We start from the raw sequence: 22,901 nt of genomic DNA on the forward strand, positions 1-22,901 counted from the left end.
CACCTATCAAATCACTCATTCTCTCTATTTTCTTCTTCTTTTCATGGGGTTTAGAGGTAGTTGGGGGGTGTTCACATAACTTAATTCATAATCTTCAACCTCTATTTGATTTTGAGCAGGTCTATAGTGTTGTAAATATGCTACATTTTTTTAAGCAGTTGACGTTTTAATTTCTATGAGTTTAAAGGAGTTTGGTAGAGTAAATTTTGTTTTGCCAACTTTTACCATGATGCTGTGGAGGTGGAATGTGCAAACTTTATTCAACCAGCTCCTGCCAATGAAGAATTTTTGTGGACTGCTGACCTCTCTCCTGCATTGTGCAAGGGGAATCAACCTCTGGTAATAGCTATCTATTTTGTTCAAACTTTTTCTTTTTCTAAAATTGATAACTGATCCTTTAAACTATTTAGTTTTGATTTTGTAGCACATACCGGTATCAATTGTGATTGATCATCTTGACCATCGCCCACACTCCGTTAGTGTTAGACTAGCTAATGGTATTGCGCATGAATGGCAACTCATTTGGGACAACAAGAGGGTGCGTCAATGCATGACGAAGGTTGGCTGGTATCAATTTTGCAGGTCCAAGAAATTCAAGTTCTGTGAGCAACTACAATTCTTCAAGCTTCCACAAAACAACACTTTCAAAGTGGTTATTATTCGAAACTAATAGGTGCTCGTGATGGTGTGTGAAAATGAACAATCTGTTTCTTCAACTGCAGTAGCTCCTTTAATAATTTAGCTTTGTCGTCTTTTTACTATTTTGCTAGCTTGCCTTTGATGTCTGTTGTTCTTTATACAATTGCAAAAACTTTATTCTGTCTCTTGAAATTGCGATTTTATTTGTTAAGTCATTCGATGTTGTTCATCTTATCGATTTATAAGTAAGCTAGGTCGTACTCATATTGTTGAAAGTACGTAAGGGAATATATTAAGTCGTTTTTGTTACTTGATAAGCCTTTATAAGTTGGTATTCAACGGATGCTCCAACATTTTTAATGTTTCATATCATAGTCAGAGATGTATCTTTTGTAATAGTCTATCTACGTACGTTTATGGTCTGTCAAAGAACAAACCATTTAAACGCATAAAATGAGCAGTGGTGATATGTGTATACACTTGAAGGATAAAAATGCGAACAAAGGAATATAAACAGGTTCCGTGCATCGCACGGGTAAAATCCTAGTATCATATATGGTGTGGATTTGGATTGTAGCTTGGTGACGATATCATTAATCATTATTTATCATCATTGAAATGACATAAATGCCCTCAGCTGGACCCATGAGAATCTCCACAGGCGGTGCTGAACCAAAGACCACTTACATACGGCCAAACTCGACATTTCATAGCCTCACCTGTTACCCTCAAAAAATCTCACCCCCTTCCACAACCCAGCTTTTGATTCTTCATATCATTTTCCCCAACGTAGGGCCCCATATCCATTCATCACCACCGTCCAACCAGATCCAACGGCTTCAAATCTCCACCAAAGGGCCCCATATCACGTGACTCTACACGCTTGGCGCCAAAACAACTGGCCCTACTCGATGAAATATCAACTGTTGAGATCAACTCCCACCTTCCACTATAAAAGACGCGTAACCAGTGCGTTCTTCTCTCTGACCAGTGAGTGAGTCAGCCACCGAGTTCTCCGATTCCGATTCCGATTCCGATTCCGATTCAACTCAGATTCTCGAACCAGATCCACCATAGCAACAATGCTTCTTCAAATCTCTTCAACTCCGATCATGAACTCGTTCCTTCCTCACTCGAAGGATCCATCTACCGAACCCGAACACCTTCATCGGATCCCGAGAACCCGATCCGTCACGCTTTCGGGTTCCTGGTCGCCGATCGAAGGTCGCCGGAGCAGAATGACAAGAGCGCTATCGGAAACCGATCTCACCGCCGCACCGAAGCGGAAGCCTCCCAGCCACGGCCTCTTCGATGAGGACGAGGGTAAAGCGAGCACCCTCGCTGCCCGTTCGAGAACGACGTCGTTGGGTCCTGCGTTGTTTTCTTTCTCCGAGCTGGAGGAAGGTGTGAGCGGGATTGGTGTAAGGGATGAAGGTCTGCTGGCGTCGCGTGTGTTGGTTGAGGGTGGAGGCGGAGGCGGAGGAGGCCGCGGCGGTGGATGGGACCGGAGCGACGGTGGAGGTTCTGGGTTTTGGGATAAGAATCATGGGAGTGATAGTACGGACTTGTATTACCGGACGATGATCGAAGCCAATCCAGGGAACCCGCTTTTTCTTAGCAACTACGCAAGGTACTTGAAAGAGGTATGTGAAGAGAACCTTCTTTTGCAAATGGGTAATTGATTATTGATTATGATTTGTGTGATGATGAAGGTTCGTTTGGACTATGTGAAAGCAGAAGAGTATTGTGGGAAGGCAATTTTGGCGAATCCAAATGATGGGGAAGTTATGTCCATGTATGCAGATTTGATATGGGAGAGCTATAAGGATGCTACTCGAGCTGAGACATACTATGATCAAGCAGTGAAAGCTTCCCCTGATGATTGGTAAGAAACAACTTTAGCTCTATTTGGAATATTAGTTAGAGAATTGTGAAAACAATTCATTTGGAATGAAATGATTGCATGAATTGAATTGAAATTGCCAATAATCAAATAGTTCAAGGACTAAATCATAATCTGTTAATGCTAAGGTAGTTTTTGTTAGGGTTGTTAATGGCGGATAGCATAGCGGGAAGCCCAAAATATGATATTTTGAGCGCTATAGCGGATAATAGTGGAGTAGCGGTGAACCCCAGGGCGCTACGCTATAGCACTATTGCACCGCTATAGCGCGCTATTAACATGCCTGTTTTTTGTTTAGTTTATAGTTCATTATGTGAATTAACAAACTGCTTGTTTTTGCTGTTGCAGTTATGTTCTAGCATCATATGCACATTTTCTTTGGGATGCTGAGGAAGACGATGATGTAGAGCAAGAAAATTCCTCTGAAAAGTCTCTCAGTTTCTTCCATGGAGCTGCTGCTCCGCCGCCTCCTCCCCCTTTAGCCGCTGCTTCTTAAGTTACGTGCTGCCTTTGGTGTCTAGCTTTCATATGACTATCTAACCTTTGTTTATACTACTTTGACCTTGTAGTATTTTTGGCCGACGAATATAGTTGTAATGTTCTGTGTTCACCTTGTTGTCAATGTAGATTCTGGTAGGAATACAGGAGAATAAAAGATGCATTCCTATGCCTTTTGCTTGAATTGTCAAGTCTCTATCTTCTGGCATGCTTGTATAGCTGTATTATGTCAAGAATAAGGATACTTGCACATTTTTTTGGGTTATATTGTTCACACTAAGAAGGTTGCTGATTTTGATTTTTTTTAGACAGCTGGCATAATGTTTAGACAAATCAAAATTGGTAGGCGTATTGGGTGGGATGATGTTTGAAAATAATGTTTATCAATTGGGAATTTGCTACCTCTTGCTTTATTTGTGTGAAACTCATGATAATCAGAAGGTTCAGAACTTGTTTTTGCTTTTTTTAAGAGTAATGCTACATCTTCCTACTTCATCATCCTACATATCTTCCTACATACTAAATGGAGAAAGAATTAAATGTTATTAACACTTTTAAGATACCAAATGCATTAATGCATTCTCCATTTAGGATTTGTATGAGCTTTTGTAGGAGGATATAACATTACTCTTATTTTTAAAGAAAAAGTACTTCAATTTACAGAGGTGTTGTATGACATTGTAATCATACTTGTAGAATAAGAAACTTCATTGTAATGACTCCAGCTAAAGAGACTTGTTTGCATTTCGTTACAAGACTGAACTATTTATAATAACACTAATTTAAAATCCCATTCTCAGTTTATGGATTTGTTACAATGATTGCTACTTTCTATTGCACATTTTATTAGACTATCATAAGACCCAGAACCAGCCAAGTATTGAACCACCAACCAAGCCAAAGCCAAGGAACGCAATCATCACAATAGCAGATAACTCTGATTCTGAGAAGGGCACTGACTTGGGAGCTAGAATCATAAGTACACTGGTGAGGTACCCATTTGTAAATCCAAGCAGAAATGTCAAAACCACTATTGGCACTTCTGTTTTCAGCCACTTTGGTCCATGAAGACAAACTACAAACATTGGATAGAAAAGAAGCCTTGTTGTGGCAGCCCATATTGCTTTTGTGATAGATTGTGGAACACAGAAGGCAGTTAATGACTTCCCTGTAAGATCTGCTAAATTATAAACTGTAATCAGTATAATAGGATACCAATCCTTAAGAAGCTCAGATTCAAGATCTTCTGCAATAAATCCTGGGAAAATAGACAGAGTCACTATGTAGATTATGAAAATCCCAAAAGCTGGTCCCTTAATTTTAGCTGCCACTGCCCAAAATTTTGTCCCTGAGCATACGGTGTTGTTCTCCTGAAGAAGCCTCTGCTGATACTGCTGCATGACTGGTAACTTGTGCTGCAAGTTGCTAAAGACAATGCAACACACGAGGAAAACTATGGCTACCATGAAGTACAAGTGGGCACTTATCTTGAGTCCCTTTGGGGTTTGTGGGAGTGATGCCTTGGTTATGATCCTCAAGATTGAAATTATAATACCTGCCATCACAGAAGATTTTGATTAGTATTGGAACCAACTTTGACAGCTCTTCAGTTTCAAAGTTACTCAGATAGCATGTTTCATTCCATGATGAAATGTTCTAGAATCACTTCTAGATAAAAAAGCTACAAATCTCAGCTTCTGAGTAAATGTGCTTTGGTTTCTGTACAAATCATGAAATCAAAATAAACTGCTCTATTGATTACTGAGATTCTAATTTTCGGCAGCAGAAATGGCTTTAGCTGTACATGTCAAAACTAGAGCTTCGCTTGAAACAAGAGAAAGTGAAAGGAAATAATGGGAAAGAAATCATAAAAAGGAGGAAAGCTTAGTTAAGCAAGAAAAGTAACTAGATCAGTAGCAGGTTCAAATTTGTAGTATTTGAATTTAGTTCAAGTGGCTGTCGATGTAAGTTGTAGCATGGTTTTCTCAATAGATAAGATTATTTATAGATTATACATGAAAGAATCTGCTAAATACATGGACAATATCTTGACATATTGGTGGGAGTAAGATGCAATAGCCAGTCAAAAATCAAGAAAAGGAGACTCTGGAATCTACTTTTGTTTTTGCCCCTAGTGCCCCTAACCTTCAAAATCTTGTATATACGTAAAGAAGATCTTGTTTAAAACTGCTTTATTTTAGACATGCTTTATCTTATGCAGTGTTATTATATTCCTAAGGATTTGTTCAATCATAGGAAAACATAATCTGCCTGTTTGGAACAAAGAGGAAAGTAAAATTGAACACTTTGGAGTGCACTGAACTGTGTTTTACCTGAGGAAGCAGTTCCTGCAAAAACAGCTTGCATATACTGTTTGGGGAGTTTTCCAGCTGATCCTATCAAGCTTCCACCTACCAAGCCATCTGCTAAACCACACACTACCACAGCTGCAACTGTCAAACCTAAGGCACCGCTCGGTCTCTCTTCCAGACTGGTGCTGCTGGAGGTCCAGTCGATCACCGGCGCTACCATTAGAGACACAACAAACATGGAGAATCCCAAGTTCAATCTCAACCTCAATGTTGTTTTGCTCCAACTTCTCCAACTTATCATCACAAGAAGCACCAGCACTGATGAAATCATGTAAGCCACCGAGAAAACCCTTTCGATGTGTTCAGTCGGGTAGAGGTAGTAGAAGTAATCAACTGCTGTGATCAAGGCATTCCAAGGAAGCAAGTTTCCAGCACCAAGCAAGAAATGGATTATGTAAGCAACTCTGTAAGTGTCTGTTCTCTCATCACTAGAGACCAGCTTCACAGCTTCCATTGCATTCGTGGTTGATACTTTTGCTGAAGTATGATGATATATGAAGAGAGTCAGAAGTGATTTTATCTGTGCTTAGAAGTAGTCTGAAAATGCTTGCATAGTTGGCTGATACAAGTAGTTCTACTTATGCTATAGCTGGTTTGGGACTAGTTTGACATTTCTGCCAGCACTTATATATAACACATGCACCCACACATGTGATTGATGGGGTTGGACCTGGAACCGATATGCTTAATGTATGAAGAAGAAAAATTATGCTCTGTGGGGACAACAACGGATGGGTGATATCAGATATACCATTTGGTCATACAGTCACACCATGTGTAAGCTGTCTTGTGACTCTCTTTTACTTGACCCCCAATTAACATCAATTGGATGCTTGATATTCATGACAATGGCCCTTCCATTATATAAGGCCCTATTGGAAGAGTTTATTTGAACTTAACGTATAACATAAATAGTATAAGTGCTTATGTATGTATTTGAGAGAGTTTATGTAAATAGCTTATAATCTACTTATAAGTTGTTTTGAGCTCATTTTCATAAGTTTCTCTCATATTAGCTTATGAATAAGGGCTTATACCTATTTATGAACTATTTTGAGCTTATTTCAGTAAGTTTTTCAAAATAACTTATGAATAAGCTTTTATAGCTGCTTATAATATAAGTTTCTCAAAATAGCTTATGCGCTAAGTGCTTATTAAGCAGTTAATCCCAGCGCACCTGTAGTCTTGCATTGCAACCTAGGTAATCCGCAAGTTGCATAAGATCTTTAAAACATGTTAAAAAGTAGTGTAAATACAAAATAATATGCCACTAATCGACGGTTGTATTAGAGCAGTCAATGAAGTCATGCGAAGGAGCATGGACAAGGGGCTTGTCAAGCGTGACCTTTGAGAAAAGAAAAAAGGGACCCTTGAAGCCTGTCACTTGATTAGTAATTACTTTACCTTAGGAGAATTTGATACTGTTTCAGTTTCAGAGAATTTATACAGCAGAGGTTAATCAACTAGGGGCATGTCACATTGATTTTCAGTTGCTGTTATTCGAGACTTTTATTCACTTGATGGTATGTTGTTAATGTCCATTGTTTCACCAATCAAACTTAGAGTGATAGTAGTATCTAAATGTAAAGCACACTTGTGTTTTTGCATGCAATTAATGTATCAAACCATAAAAGCTCACATACCTTCATATTAAATACATTAAAAAATAAAAAATTTAATAAACTAAAAAGTGAAAAAAATTGTATTATAAAAACCTATTCAACTACTTATATTAAATAACAACATTCATAGACTTAAAATTGACTTGAGCTTTGCATTTCACAAATTTAAAAAATCAAAATAAAAAACAAAATAATATTTATTAATAAATAATTTAGATAAAATACTTTAAAATAAAAAAATTTCTATCAATATATATATATATATATCTATATTGTACTTAGGGCTCTTATTTCCCAAAGTAATTATATATATATATATATATTTGGTTTTTCCAAAAAAAAATATCTATCTATATATATTAGTAAAGCTCACTTGAGCTAAGTATTAAGTACAAATATAAATATGTATTAAACCATAAAAGCTCACATACCTTTATATTAAATACATTAAAAAATAAAATATTTAATAAACTAAAAACTGAAAAAAATTGTATTATAAAAACCTATTCAACTACTTATATTAAATAACAACATTCATAGACTTAAAATTGACTTGAGCTTCGCATATAACAACATTCATAGACTTAAAATTGACTTGAGCTTTGCATTTGACAAATTTAAAAAATCAAAATAAAAAACAAAATAATATTTATTAATAAATAATTTAGATAAAATACTTTAAAATAAAAAAATTTCTATTAATATATATCTATCTATATTGTACTTGGGGCTCTTATTTCCCAAAGTAATTATTTATATATATATATATATTTAGTTTTTCCAAAAAAAATATATATCTATATATATTAGTAAAGCTCACTTGAGCTAAGTATTAAGTACAAATACACATGTGTATTAAACCATAAAAGCTCACATACCTTTATATTAAATACATTAAAAAATAAAATATTTAATAAACTAAAAACTGAAAAAAATTGTATTATAAAAACCTATTCAACTACTTATATTAAATAACAACATTCATAGACTTAAAATTGACTTGAGCTTTGCATTTGACAAATTTAAAAAATTAAAATAAAAAATAAAATAATATTTATTAATAAATAATTTAGATAAAATACTTTTAAAATAAAATTTTTTTTATCAATATACATCTATCTATATTATACTTGGGGCTCTTATTTCCCAAAGTAATTATTTATATATATATATATATATTTGGTTTTTCCAAAAAAAAAATTTATCTATCTATATATATATTAGTAAAGCTCACTTGAGCTAAGTATTAAGTACAAATACACATGAGAACCTACATACATTAGTAAAAAAATTGGTGTTTTAATGAGATAGCTTAGTGAGTGAATGAACGGGTAGTGGAAACTTGTGCACTAATGATTTCAGTTTTAAACTTAATAAATATCAAATGTATAAGCAAAAGAGTAACATCCATGCCAAAAGTGTAACAGACCACAAAGTTATATCTGCAAATGGTTTTAACACAGTACCTTTTTTTTTTTGAGAAACAAATATCATGGATTAATAAAAAAGAGCCTTGGGAACAAACTCTCCCAAGTAAGATAAAAGAGTACTAGCAAATACAACAGAAATACAAACACAAAGGAAATTAACAAAACATCAGCAACAGACTAGAGGAAAAAGAAAATAAAAGAGAAGGAAAAACAAGGCAGCAACGCAAGACAACAAAGGCCCACGGGAAACACCAGTAGAAAAGGACAAAAAAAGCAAGAAAACAACCAAGAAGCCAAACAGCAAAGGCACCACATCCGCTACACCCGCAAGCTAGCCTCAGCACCAAAATCAGAGAAAAAACAAGGCTGCAAAGATGGACAGAGGAAGGTCAGAGAACAGATTCAGAGTGCCACCACAGATCAGAGCCTCTGTTAAGCACAGTACCTTAAATTAAAATCAAATTTAATGTTAATTTTAAACTAATATCAATTTAGTCCAAGAAAAAAAACTATTAACAATAAAACATACTTCCGCCAAAATTAATCTTGATATGCAATGGTCTTAGTTTGCAGTCCAATTTTCTGCAGGAATATATGTCTATTTTTCTTAAACTCACAAACTCTTAGATTTCGTTAACATAGTAACTCCGAAGAAAAACTAACATTAAATTAAAAATAGTGGCATGATGGCAATACCAGTGTCAAAAACTTAATAAAATTGTTAATGTCAGGAGACTATTCAACTATCTACATTAAATAAATAAAAAATGAAATGTAGTATATTGAACCATGCATCTATTATATCTCTATATAAACAAACCAGTGAAATCACTCACAAACTCAAATTATTCATATTTCTTAGACTTCAGTTGCTGGTGAGAAAAAAAAGACAATTGTCTCTAACTACTTCAACAAGTATGTCATTTTTAATTATTTTAGTTAATTTCAAAATTGCTTTTTTAAATTACTCATTCTTATTTCTTTATTGCAGGAGAAAGATCATCAACAACAACAAGAAACACACATTACTTAGTGATATATCCCCGTTGCAGATGATTGAAAAATAAAACTGTGAGTTTCACATATATGGTAATTTACTAAACAATTCTTCTCATTCAATTGAAATCATACAAATATATCATCATTTCTATATTTATATGACACAAATCAGTAACAAAGTGTGAGCCACATAAATTTATATACTGCACTAGAAAGATAAGTGTAAAATGTAGTACTCACTATATTCTTGATAAGAAATAGGAATCTTTCACTCCTCAATATTGTCATATTATGAAGAAAAAAATAGCAACTTAATCATTCAAAGGGAACAAATGACGTCCATCCTGCAGTTAGATAGAATCTATTTTTTATGTTCGTGGAAGTGATTTTAAAAGAACTTCTATGCCACCAGCAATGGTAAACAACCACATCAATCTTGATAAAAAAAATTAGCACAACTGATAACATCACTGCAATGACTAAATCAATATAAGAAAAAAAAATAGTAGACTACCACGTTCATTTCAATACTAATCTAATTAAGTAATTAAATTTCTTTTATATAAAAAAAAACTACTCTCATTTCAATCTCAATAGAAATCTACCTATTTTTTCTTCCGATGAAGCAAAAAAAAAAAAATCTACCTGTTTAATCCTTTTTTCCCTTATTAGAGAAAGAAAGTGTGAGAATATCATAACTCAATTATATTTAATTATACATATATTCTAAATCTTCTTCTAACTAATAACTTTATTACCTTTCTGCAAATTTAAATATTACAATTAAAAAATAAAATAAAAAATGAACCCGTGCAACGCACGGGTTTAATTTCTAGTGTAGAGTAATGATAACATGCATCATTTTTCTTCTTTTGGTCAACTATTATATGAGTCATAGTATGTGGAGTATTTCTTTATATGTCATCTTCCCAATAACCATGCATCAAAGTGTTTTTTCTTTTTTTGGTCAACTGTATGAAGTATGTGGAGTTTTTCTTTATCTCATCTAGTCAGTGGAGGAGACAAACATGAACCCAGTGACAGAGATTGCTAAGAGACTTAAGCCTAACAAAGTGAAGTACAATCTGGATGGACAGAAATTATCAACTATAAAAGCAGTAGAAATGTACCCCTCCATATTGCAATTATTTGATACATTGAGTCAAGTTTTCTTTCTTTTCTCCAACACAATTGAAAATCAAATAAAAATCAGAGAGCACTCATTCTGAGGTCATATAACTTAGACACAGTATTGCTTGGACAGCGATGTCAAAGTGAGTCATGGATACAGAACAATGGATTAATGTTACAGTGGCTGCAGAAAATGATGTGAAACTAAAAAGGGAAGGTATGAACTAACATGCCATCTACATGTGTCTAAGAACACATTCCTAGGGTCAGAGTCACGTGATTCTATGGTGTTTCTGGACATACCACACCTTCTGGTCGCATTTCAAATTCTCCTCGTTAATGCCTTTTATGTGTCAAGTTTACTATGAATTGATTAGAATAACAGCTTTAATTATTGGAGAGGAAACTATAAATGGTTCTGGTGAGACGATAACAGAAGCTAAAGCTCATGGTTGTTCTACCAATTTATCAACAAATATAGAAGAAATAGACAATGATACAGTTCATGTTTGGATACACGGTAAATTTTCACGGTATAAGGAGAATTGGTTCTGAGACAAGCTACTTCTAGTAATTTTTATGGTAGCATAAATGACTTTTAGAAGTTTTGAACGTAAATCCAAACATGCTGACTTAAATAAACAGTAAGTGATTTTCCAAACAGCTTTTGTTCCTTGTCTCATTCTATGTTATAAATCACTTTAAATGGTAAAGTTAAAATATTGAGCTTTACCACAAATAATTTGGGTGGCGTGATTTTAGTATATTGTCCTATGTGAGATTGTGATTCTGACTACGATTGATGTTGTTACTTGTTAAAAATCTAGTAGCTGTTGTTAGCTTTTGATAAGTATTTCCAGAAGTTAAATATATATCATCAATTTTGCACAACTAAAGTAAATGGATGCATTGATGATCTTTGAAGGTAGATAGATATGCATTACTAGAGATAAGATGTTCATTATTATTTTTAAGAACCATTAGCACCAAGACATAATAATGAGTAGAAAGGAATTAAAGTTGCATAGAACTTTTAAATCCCAAGCACTTTCATCTCATAGTATATCAATGTATCTGTTAAAACTTCACTGGCCAGTGGAATAGAATATTCTTTAGTACAAACACATTATTGGTTGAGCCCCAACTTAGAATGATGTCCCATGTAAGGAGTGAAAGTCCACTGCCCTTAAAAGAAGAAAAAGAAACCTCTCTTGTGTTAATGAAAGAGTGAAGGCAACCACTTCTAACAATCACTTGCATTTGGGGCTTCACTTTATGGATACCCACTAGCTGGTTTATCTTTTGGTGTAAGATAAATATTCTCCACTAGAGATAATGCGGTTCGAGCAAAAAACATTCACATTTTAGTAGGAACTAGCTCGCACAAAGTGAGTTTTTTCATCTACAAGGCTCGAATTAGAAACCTTACTTAGAGAACTCAAACATGTACGACTTAAATCAATTACCCATTGTTACCCACTAGTTTATCAGAAAAAAGGGGATGTCATTTTGCCTGGCTGCTAAAATATTCGTTTCTTAATATTTCTGCAGCATCAAAATCCTCCTTTTCATCATTACATGCCTGCCAATGCTTGACACATCTTGCAAAATGAGAATTCTGATTTATGAATAGAAACTTTTTGGCTACAAAATTCAGCACCTTATATTCCTTGGTCATATGAATTGCTTAAGCGAACACTCAAACTAATTGATTATTAAAGTGTTCTCTGTCAACGTTCCCTGTATCAGCTATATACAGTATCTTTCTTCGCTTCCTTGATTACTCTTTACACTCTTGTTTTGTATATAGAATAGAGTCAATATGTTTCCTATACACCATACACCAGTAGAATGGTTAGATATTAACACATCTAAGAGAATTAACCTGAGAATGACACGTGAAATTTTTTTTTATGAGAATTAGCGTGAGAATGACACGTCACTAAATCAGCCTCATAAAAGTTCTTCTTTTCTAATATACTAGTGTTTCTTACCCGTGCAAATTTTACTATTGTATTTGATACATTAATTTAAATTTTTTATAAAAAAATTTAAGATATTATGAATAAAAATACAATTACGATAAGGATGTGTACCTTTAAAAACATAAATTGAGACCCTCAATTCCTTATACATCTATACATCAAATATAAAGATACCGAAAAATAAAGGAATTAATTGATCAAAATCTTCAAGTCATTTCGTACATGTGAGGTAAAAAAGAATTTGCTTACTAAGATTTAAATACATAAATTTGGATATATTAAGTTGGGACCAACAAAATAGAACAACACTATCATCAAATGATTAAATTTGATTTAATAAAATCTTTATTTCATACGACTTCATCAACAGTTTTCTTTCCATAACAACCATACTGATCTCTTTGCTTCCTTATCATTTTGTTAACAACCATTGTTGGTGTTTCTTTACAACATATTTTCACTATCATATTAGAGTATATTACATATAATAGTTTTATGTAACCACACCAGAGTAGATATGGTATGGCTACAAAGCATCTTTTGCTATATGATTGATTTTTTTTTTATAAAAATCTCACGCGGAGAACACTTATATGTAAATCTGTTAAATATAATAACAAATTTTTATATGACTTAGATTTTTTTTTCATAATTTTTAAAAACTATGATAATCTTTTGTTTTGGTTACAGGAGGAAATCACATTAAACTATTATTTAGTACAAATAAAAACACAGCAAAATGATAAAATTAATTAAACTGATAGGATAAAAAATAATTAAATTTATAAAGCTTTATTCAAGTGGTAATTGGAACAATATTGAAATTTAATCGACAGTGGAAAAAGTCTGCATGGTGCAACGAAGAAAAATGATAAATGATAAAACAGTTAAGTAGTTGGTTCTTATAACCTCTTCTAGATATATAAATACTTCATTTCATACCGGCAATTTCTCTATAGTAAAGAAAAACAAAATTACATCATCAGTCTAGAGATTCTACTATATTATTGTGCCAAAAAAAAAATCAAAATAAAGGGAAACTTATAATGTTATGCAAGTTGCAGTCTACTTAAAGGAGTCATGAGTTTGCAACATGAATGAGAGCAGTTGTTTCTTAAATTTGATCCATGGAAAAAAGAAAACACCAAGTTCATATTTAAAATTTGGCTTTATGGCTCACTAACATCACGTGTCATTCCATTTGATAATTTCTCTTATGTTGTGTTATTTTATCTTGAAACCGAATTTTAAAAGATTTGTCTTAATTATCTAAGATTTACCTAGATTACTCCTTACTAAATTTATTTCCAAAACAAATCTTGAAGCCGTTTTTATTATCTCTTTAAATTAGGAAAAGTCTCAAGCCTAATTTACTACACATTTACAGGAATCCCGTGATTTCTCCTTTTATTCTTTCTCATGATCCACAATATAAAAAAATGTAATGCTGAGATTATAATCCATTAAAATTTAAAATATTTTTCCTAATTATTTAAGATACTGCATCGGTCATCTGCTCCTCTATATATTAATATATATTCGAAAAGAATGAGATAACTTATCTTTTGTTGACACATGTTTCCTAATTCCAAAACAGATCTTGAAACCGTATTTTAAATGATTTGCCATAATTATCTAAGATTTATCTAGCCTTACACCTGACTTTTATTGCAGAAACAATCTTGGCTAATTTAATAATGTAAATCCTGAGAAAATCTTGGCTAATTTGAAAATTTTAAATCTGAGGATTTTTTCTTGATCTAAAATTTATTTCCAAAACAAATCTTGAAACCGAATTTTAAAAGATTTGCCATAATTATCTAAGATTTATCTAGATTACTCCTTACTAAATTGACCTCCAATTAACAATTTTATTAATAACCTTCAAGCTTTGTAGATAAGTTGTTGTTTGAGATTTTATATTTTTTTCAAGAATGCACACCATAGAGTTCCAAAAGAGGGGTTTGCCACACGCACATATCCTTTTGTGGCTGAAACCACAGCATAAAATCAAAACAGGAGATGACATAGATAAAAACATATCAACAGAACTTCCTGACCCCAAACTATATCCAAAGTTATACAAGACGATTTCGTCTTACATGATTCATGGTCATGTGGTGTCATTGATCCGAATTCTGTTTGCATGGTGGATGACAAGTGTTCTAAGCATTTTCCAAAAAAAATCCAGAATTGCACCACTATTGTCTAATATGTTGGTAATTCCTTATATCTATAATTTGTGTTATTGTCTTCATATTCACGAAGAATGTGAAACGAGTTCCTGTTGGTCTCAATCAGACTTAGAAGAGAAGTCTTAATATCCACTTTGCTTAGCATTTCTAATTCTTCTATTTCATCCGTTGTTTAATATATTTTTAATAATCAAGGTATTAATTGACGTATCAAATACAATAGACATATTATTCGTGCAACGCACGGGTAAAAAAACACTAGTTATTGATAAATAGAAATATAACTGCCAATATAATATTTTTTATTCGGTAGTACTATAAAGGAAGGGAAAATCAATACAATCTCAAAAATAGATTACAGCAATACCATTATTAGCATGATATGAGCACATTTTTCCTCTAAATTTTACATTAAAATTTCTTATATATTTTTCATTTTAATATTTTTGTTGCAAATCTTCAAATATTGGCATGATATATTCTTTTGTCAAGACAAAAAAGAATAAATTTCTTTTGGAGCTTCTGGTTCTGGATTTTATGGCGAACTTAAGCCACTTGCAACATTCTTGCAACATTTTGGATGTTGCTCCCATCTCTACATGACAAAAATAGTTATTTTTAATTTATAAAAAAAATAAAAAATGATTCTTTAAAAGCCTTTACGTCGATGAGCCATGGAGAGGGTTCAACGTTCTTGGCGGAAATTCTTGCTTTGGAACTTGGCCTTAAACATGGTTGGGAGCTGGGGCTTCAGAGTATAGTTTGCTACACTGATTCTCCCAATGTGGCGAGCGTTTTGCAGTCTAATACAACTGTTGGTTTCTTCTGGGCTAGAGAAGAGATACCCCGAGTGATGATGAGCATGCAGTGGGATTGGCAGGTCATGATTATGCTAATCTCTTGGGATGATAATACAACGCGCAACGGATATGTTAGTTCGTCAAGCGGCAAAGGATGGTGCACCTCGGCGTGTCTAGAGGCAACCACCCTCAAGCTTGATCTCGTGCATGCTGCAAAATGCTTTAGTCTAGTTGCTTGTTTTGCTTTTCTTCCTCATGTAACCAAAAAAGCTTTTACTTCATAGCACCAAAAAAAAAACCTTTACTTTTTTTGATGCTAAACAACAAAGAGAACAAGAAAGAAAAAAACAACAAAAAAAGAAGAAAACCCCTACAACCTAACTGAAATCATCCCCGCAGCATAAGCCAAGATCAGGTGCTCCATGCCAGGGAGGGGATCCTGGATGTGGAGGAAATCTAAATCTTGGTTACCTCCCCCGCTTTAGCTAAAAAATCAGCACAACCATTCCGTTCACGAAGCACATGCTCAACCCATGAAAGATGGCAAGAAGCTCCATATGAAGCAAGCATTACGCACCCATGCGCTCCAAAGCCAAGAAAACCCTTTACTTCGTAAAAAATGTACATAATCATTTTTTAAAATATATTTTAATTGAAGAATTTTTTTAAGAAATAGTAGAAAGTATTTGACATTTTAATTAGTAGCATCTAATGCCCAATTTTAGAGAGCTGATTGATTGATTAGCTTATCGCGCTAACAGAGAGAAGTGGCAGACGGAAGATGAGATCACTGCCGGCGATAATTCCGCCGTTAAATCCTCCTCCTTCTCTTTCTTTCTATGCACTGATGATTAAGGGAATGTCTTGCTCTGTCATTCTAAATTTCGATTTTCCATTTTTCTCTCCAGTTTTCCAGGCATATGATCATGCTTTGAATTTGTGTTCTTTACTCTTTAGCCTATGCAATCAGTGTGAAATTGTTTGAATAGTTTACTTGATAGTCAAATTGTTTGCTGGAAATTGGTGAACAAGTTTGTACAGATTACGGTTGCATTAATGTTTTACGTGTAAGGAATATTTTGTAAGAATTATTTATTACTAATTCTTCTGGCTTCAATGAATTGTAGTTTTTATTTTTTATTTTAAATAAAAACGGGTAAATTCATTATCCAGAGATAGGGGTGCATATGTAAGCCAACTTAATCATTTAAGTAATCCGTTTATTTGGGCTTGGATATCAGTATTGATTAGTGTGGATTATAGTCTAGTGTAGGCAGGGACGGAACCAGGAAATTTTAGCAAGGGGGGCAAAAATTCAACACATATACACTTCTATTCAAATGAAAACATAGTAGAAAAAAATATAAAAAGAAAAGAGAGAAAGTCAGAGATTTAATAGATAATATAATTGAAAAAGAAAAGAGAGACAAATAAAAAGTAAAGTAAAAATAAGATAGATGTGTGAATAAATTATAGTTTCTACTCCTACCCTTTCGAAATATAAGTTGTTTAAGGCCGCACAAGTTTTTTTTTACATCGCTAGAAGTGTGTCTCTGCCAAATACTTCATCAGTCCCCATTTATAAGTCATTTTTCTCTAATTCTCTAGGATTAAGAAAAATAGTTTGCTAACAATAAATTAATACTTTTTTTATCAATTTTCCTAGATTGTCCATGAATTTCTCTCACCAAATTAATTTTCTTCAAAGTCACTATCTCTTTCATATTAAATACGAGGGTAATTTTGGAAAAATGTATTAAATGATTTATTGATATTCTAAAGCAACTTATATTTTGGGACAAAGAAACTCTAAAAAAGTGATCTATAAATGAGGACGGAAGAAGTACTATATTAATGTATCTTAGTTTTTTTAAGTTAATATAACAAGAGTAAGCCTCTCCATGAATATCAATAAAAAAATATGAGTAATCTGTGGCTTTTCTGATCATGTCAGTCACTAGGGGCAACTTTTCTGAAATTTACTCTCCTTTGAGACATAGTATAGTGATATAAAAATGGAAGAGGTGGTGTACATCCAATTAGTAACTAGCCATAGGTTTTTTATATAGGGGCGGTTCTATGATATGTATAGTATTATTATAAAGAATTTTTTTTTGTAGACAGGGGCGAGCGCCCCATTTGGCCTGTACCTAAGTCCGTCCCTGAGTGTAGGTCTAACCCATAGGTCCATGATGAGAATGGATTGGGGTTAAATATATAATGACGAGGTCCCTTATGTAGTGACAATCTAAAATGACTCTACCGCTTGCTCCATTGACGGCTGTTTAAGGGAGTGTGAGATACAGAGGAAGACCTAGTCATTCCCCGCCACTTGATTGTTGAGATGAAAGCAAGATGACTTCCAAAGAAGATCATGTAAATCTTCAATTCAATCCTCTTGAGGTATGCAATATGTTTTAATATTTATGGTGTTCTAATTTCATGTAATCTGTTTGATAAGCAAGACGACTTCCAAAGAAGATCACGTAATCTGTTTGATAATTTTTTCAGCTTACTTATTTGCTTTCAAAATTAACAAAATTTTCTCTGTGTGCTGCACGCATGCAAATTTATGCATATATGTTTGTCAAAATCATGAGTCATCATTTAAAGTTGAATGAGGTTATGTTCTGACACTAGATTCTGGAGGAAAACGGAGATGACTTAAATACTTGCCAATGTAATGAACAAATAATGAAAGCACGAACAAGATTAGAAAAATACTTTTAACTCTGATGTGCAGTTACAGTTTATTCATCTGGCAAAATTCTTCAACTTGTCATGTTAAGTAAAATTTTCTTCAAGGGTTTTGTTCAAATTTGTGCAGGTTACGTTCCAGTTAAAGTGAAATGTTTTAACTGTCACTGTTCTTTTTTTTACCCTTTGGATATGCTTGGATGTTGCATCTATTGATCTAGTGTTTCCATTTGCTAATACTCTATGCATTTGCTTTTGATGATCCTCTTAGTATTTTAGTTTCTATAGTGAAAAGCACTTATTGTACTGATAACTATGTGACCATCTGTAAATTATGCAGAGGTATATACTTATGGCTTAGTGGAGTTATTAAATTAAATTCAAGGGCTATGGTTCTTCCTGATGCTGGACAACGGTCCAATTTCACCATTTTCTGGTTCATTATTTTAGCATTTGTTTACACATCATGCTGGACTTTTACTTACCTGACAAATTTTTTTACAGCAGTATCCTACGACATAATGATGCATTGACTTTTAATGTAGTTTTTATAGCATTATGATGGTACTATAAAAATTTAATGTAGTTTACTCTGCTGCAGAGGTACTCAAATTCTGTAATGGACATCAAAGCTTTAAAGTTGAAGTTTTCCTTATAAATTTGAAATCAAAGATTATAATACTTTCTGAAATAGAAAAAGCTATTGCATAAGCAATGTTGTAAGTTGATTATCTGAGACTTACTGAAGTTTTGTTTTGGTTATCAAAAAAGACTCTGCAGGATGCTCTGAAGATCCTCTCATCTGGAGGTCACCCTTGTGGCCTTGTCTTGTTGATGAAGAAAAGAAACCCCTCTCGATCGACATTTTCCTCGAGTAAGCCACTTCTACCTCTAATTCCAATTGATAATCCTCACTTGACACTACAGCATTTTTGGCCTTCCGCCGCGGACGGAAAACCGCGGGCTCATGTTAAAAAACCGTGGTTGAAAGCTTACGCCGCGGTTTTGCCACGGTTTCCGTGTCGCAGTGTATGTGGCCGTGGCCAAGCTCAAGAGCCACGGTTTTGCCAAGTTAAAGCCACGGTTTGCTCAAAACCTTAATGCCACGGTTCCTATAATACCGCGTTTGGGAAACCGTGGCTGTGGAAATTTCAGCCACGGTTTTTTGACAAGTGTATGCCACGGTTTCTTTGTGCCTTAAATGCCACGGTTACTAATGCCTTTTTTGCCACAGTTTTATAACCGTTGCCATAATAGTGGCTTTTTAGAAATCTATATATATACCACAGTTGCTTTTTAGAATCTTTTAAGCTACTTTTTTTCACCTGCGCTAGCAATCTAACATTCAAAATTTGTGTATCGCATGTCCTACCCATTATATTCAAAATTCATGATATTTCAATTCTTATGCACGATTGTTTATAATGTCTTCTAACAACGACAACTTGGATCACTCCAAATAACAAGTAAGTTAAGATAACTATAAGAATGAATAACTATAGTGGATAACTCTAGTATTTAAAAAGTTAACATCTCTGACCAACCATCTCACGATTCAAATTCACATTTAACGTGAACAACTATACTAATGTATAAGAGTACACAATACAAATAATACATCACTTATGGAACACACAATCAATAGCTACAAGCAGACCTGATCAAAACTAAAAACCTTCTGATCTTCAGGATTGGACTTCATCTGATCCTTGAAATGGTCAACCGAATATGTCTTGTAATTAACTCTGTTGCACCTTGCACTAATACAAAGTTGAGAAACATTATCAGAGGTCATTAAGACTCATTCATTCATCCAAAACATGGATATGCTGCACTTAAAATTGAAAATGTAACTTTGTATTGTTAAACTCAATTCAAGCTTAAACCAGCAGGCACTTATAGTCTTATACTCACATTAACATTATTTAGCTCCAGTAAAATTGTAGCAAATTTCTCATACAATAACAAAACAGCATAAATTGGACAACAAAAATGCAAACCCAGTAAGAAAACTAAGTCTGAAAAAGTCAAAATTTACTAGAGAAATGGATACCCACATGGATTTTATCATCAGTATCAATATCTCTGCAAGTATCATTATTCATTAGTATGTTGGCTATTGTCTGCCATGCCTAAATCAGCCCAATTCTCAACATGATCAGTCCCCATATGAAAGGTGGCCATGGTTATTCCCCTGGGATACATAAGCTGCTGCCCTGTATCCAAGCACCTTGCCCCGGTTGAAACAATCCCTGCAGACCCAAGATTCTACAGGATTAAAAAAATTATGAAAATAAGCAAACATGGCAATTAAGTAGCACTGAAAATATAGATTCTACTAAGCCAGATAAGAACAAACCTGAAGCAAAGAACTATAGAAACTAGGAAGAAAGAAAAGGATCCCTGAAATAACTATTTCATATAAATAGAGTGAAAGTTGACAGCATAAAAATGCTACTTAACAGCAGCAAAGAACATGATAAACCATCACACTTATATAAGCCTTGTGCACAACTGCACAAGATGATAAATTAGCATATTCAACTTCAACCTAATAAAGATAGAAATATGTCAAATAGTGAAATGCCATATGCATTATAAAAAAACATCACAAACTGCTTCTACTCTAACCTGGTAAACAAATGAATCAAGGCTTTTCTCTAAACCATTAGAATCATACCTTCCCTCACAAGAATCTTCTGTTCCTTCAATAGATGCTTTCTCATAAACACTCTCAAAGAGGAGACAAATGTGACTCAAAGCTCTAGCTAGTCCAACTCCAATCTCAAGTTCACTTTTCAAAACACTGCATGTAATAAAAAGCCATGCAACAAGCAACCAAAATTAAAACATTATTGAGAAAAGTTATTAGAATACTAATTTTCAATGAATTCTTTTATACAATTCATAGCAGACCTCCAGAGGTGAAATATTAGCAAAATGATTCCATTTCACATGACAAAGATAATTCTTTTATTTAACAAACCAAACATGACATCACGAACTAATAACCTTGATCACACCAAAAAATAAAGGGGATAAGTGATGCAGAATTATAAAGCTAAAAGACCAGCTTTACATAAATTAAAGAATTGGCTATATAAATGTAAGAGTAACCATAATTATATTCATATATTAAGTTTAAGCAAAGAGTATTGTTCATAGGTGACCAGTTCATATACGGTATACCAATCTTATCCAAGAAATAAGTAAGCACGTATTCAAATACATACTCTAACAAAATCAAAAGGACTAGATGACTACACCATCTAAGTTTTTTTATTCCAATCAGAGTAATTCTCTTAAAATGCCCAATGCGGCAATGCACATCAACAAAACAAGATGTGTCAAATGAACCTGCAAATTGGAAACAACTTATCCTTACTCCTAAGATTATCACAAATTGAAGGAATTGGGAATTATAGAAAAAAGTATTTTTTTCTTTTTGAATGAAAACAACCAATTAAATACAATATTAGAGATTTTAGTAGTGTTTTGGATCAATAATATTGAATGGAAATTGTAAATGAGGACCTGAAGGTGATCGATGACGGCGAGCAAGAGAGAAGCGATGTCTGGGGAAGGGGGACTCCGGCGAGCAAAGGCGATCCACGGTAGAGGTCGAACTTAGATGGTGCGCCCAGGGACGAGATCGAAAATGATGAAACGAATGAAGGCCAGAGTTTCTGATGGAAGGAAGCTGCAATGGCGGTGCGTGGTGGTTTGGAAGCTGTGAATGGGGATCGAAACTGTGGCGATTCTGGCGAGGATTGTGGGTGAGCGGCGGTGGTGAAAGGAAATGGTGGAGGTTAAGGGTTCGACTTGTTGCTGTGTTCCCCTTTAACTTGTTTATGGCTTTTTTTAAGAAAAATTAATATTTGATCGAGTTGTGAAAATTTTAAAAATAAAACAAGACTAACACTAAAAAAGTTTTGGCGGACAGGAATTTTATGGACTCCAAAATGTAAATCTATATACCACAGTTAGAAATTAGTGGGATAATATTCCCACGGTTTGAAACACTGGCCATAAAATTTCCACACTTCCACAGCCGTGGTTTAAAATTTCTATACCACGGTTTATTATGTTCGTGCTTAAGATTTTTTCAAAACTGTCTACAGTTGTGAAACCGTGGCATAAAGTATGTTTAGGCCTCGGTTTTTTGTCCGTTGAAAATAACAGCGTGGTCTAAAGTGAAAAATGTTGTAGTGTGAGTTGGATTCCACAATAATAACAGCTCACGAATCTTTGCTGTTTCAGCATCCTCCCATGCTGCTCTCCAACTCCAAGCGAAGAACACCATCCATCACAGCTATTCCTCATCAGACAACAAATGAGAAGGCAAGACTGTCCTTTATTTCATTTGATAAAATGCTGTTTCAGTAAAATGACCAAATTTAGAGTATTCTTGGTTTGAGAAAAATATTTTCTATTCTTATTTTTGGTCACTATTAATTGCAAGAGTACTGTCTTACTTTTACTTTGTTTCCTGTTTTCAAATATTTATATCAAGAAAATGATTTTTTTTTAATTATTTTCACTATTAATGCACAACAACAAAAAACTCTTATCTCGTTAAAAATGGTGTATTAACCTTAAGGTCCCTTTTAATAATCTTCCAACGTCTTTT

General features: G+C 33.8%; 2 protein-coding genes and 1 long non-coding RNA gene across 3 annotated transcripts; 2 read left to right on the plus strand and 1 right to left on the minus strand.

Moving 5' to 3' along the window:
• The first annotated feature begins 1,587 nt into the window (after positions 1 to 1,587).
• On the plus strand, positions 1,588 to 3,305 carry LOC130711142 (uncharacterized). The gene is made up of 3 exons (XM_057560639.1): positions 1,588 to 2,282; positions 2,352 to 2,524; positions 2,891 to 3,305. The coding sequence occupies exons 1-3, from the start codon at positions 1,722 to 1,724 to the stop codon at positions 3,036 to 3,038; spliced, it is 882 nt and encodes a 293-aa protein (XP_057416622.1). The 5' UTR covers positions 1,588 to 1,721; the 3' UTR covers positions 3,039 to 3,305.
• Positions 3,306 to 3,690: 385 nt separating this feature from the next.
• LOC130711141 (equilibrative nucleotide transporter 8) lies at positions 3,691 to 6,313 on the minus strand. Its single transcript, XM_057560638.1, has 2 exons — positions 5,374 to 6,313; positions 3,691 to 4,595 (listed from the first exon to the last, which is right to left on the minus strand). The coding sequence occupies exons 1-2, from the start codon at positions 5,864 to 5,866 to the stop codon at positions 3,895 to 3,897; spliced, it is 1,194 nt and encodes a 397-aa protein (XP_057416621.1). The 5' UTR covers positions 5,867 to 6,313; the 3' UTR covers positions 3,691 to 3,894.
• An 11,337-nt stretch (positions 6,314 to 17,650) lies between these two features.
• On the plus strand, positions 17,651 to 22,668 carry LOC130715274 (uncharacterized). Its single transcript, XR_009011608.1, has 3 exons — positions 17,651 to 17,977; positions 19,043 to 19,145; positions 22,532 to 22,668. It is a non-coding gene; the product is annotated as an uncharacterized LOC130715274 (long non-coding RNA).
• The last annotated feature ends 233 nt before the right edge of the window (positions 22,669 to 22,901 follow it).

The sequence above is a fragment of the Lotus japonicus genome, chromosome 4, assembly GCF_012489685.1.
Source record: "Lotus japonicus ecotype B-129 chromosome 4, LjGifu_v1.2".
NCBI lineage: Eukaryota > Viridiplantae > Streptophyta > Magnoliopsida > Fabales > Fabaceae > Lotus > Lotus japonicus.

Excerpts from the sequence above, each read along its gene's own strand:
- LOC130711142 (XM_057560639.1), top strand. The coding sequence starts at position 1,722 with ATGCTTCTTCAAATCTCTTCAACTCCGATCATGAACTCGTTCCTTCCT. Across the intron at positions 2,283-2,351 it reads ACGCAAGGTACTTGAAAGAG|GTTCGTTTGGACTATGTGAA; the intron begins GTATGTGAAGAG and ends GTGATGATGAAG. Across the intron at positions 2,525-2,890 it reads AAAGCTTCCCCTGATGATTG|TTATGTTCTAGCATCATATG; the intron begins GTAAGAAACAAC and ends TTGCTGTTGCAG.
- LOC130711141 (XM_057560638.1), bottom strand. The coding sequence starts at position 5,866 with ATGGAAGCTGTGAAGCTGGTCTCTAGTGATGAGAGAACAGACACTTAC. Across the intron at positions 4,596-5,373 it reads TGCAGGAACTGCTTCCTCAG|GTATTATAATTTCAATCTTG; the intron begins GTAAAACACAGT and ends CTGTGATGGCAG.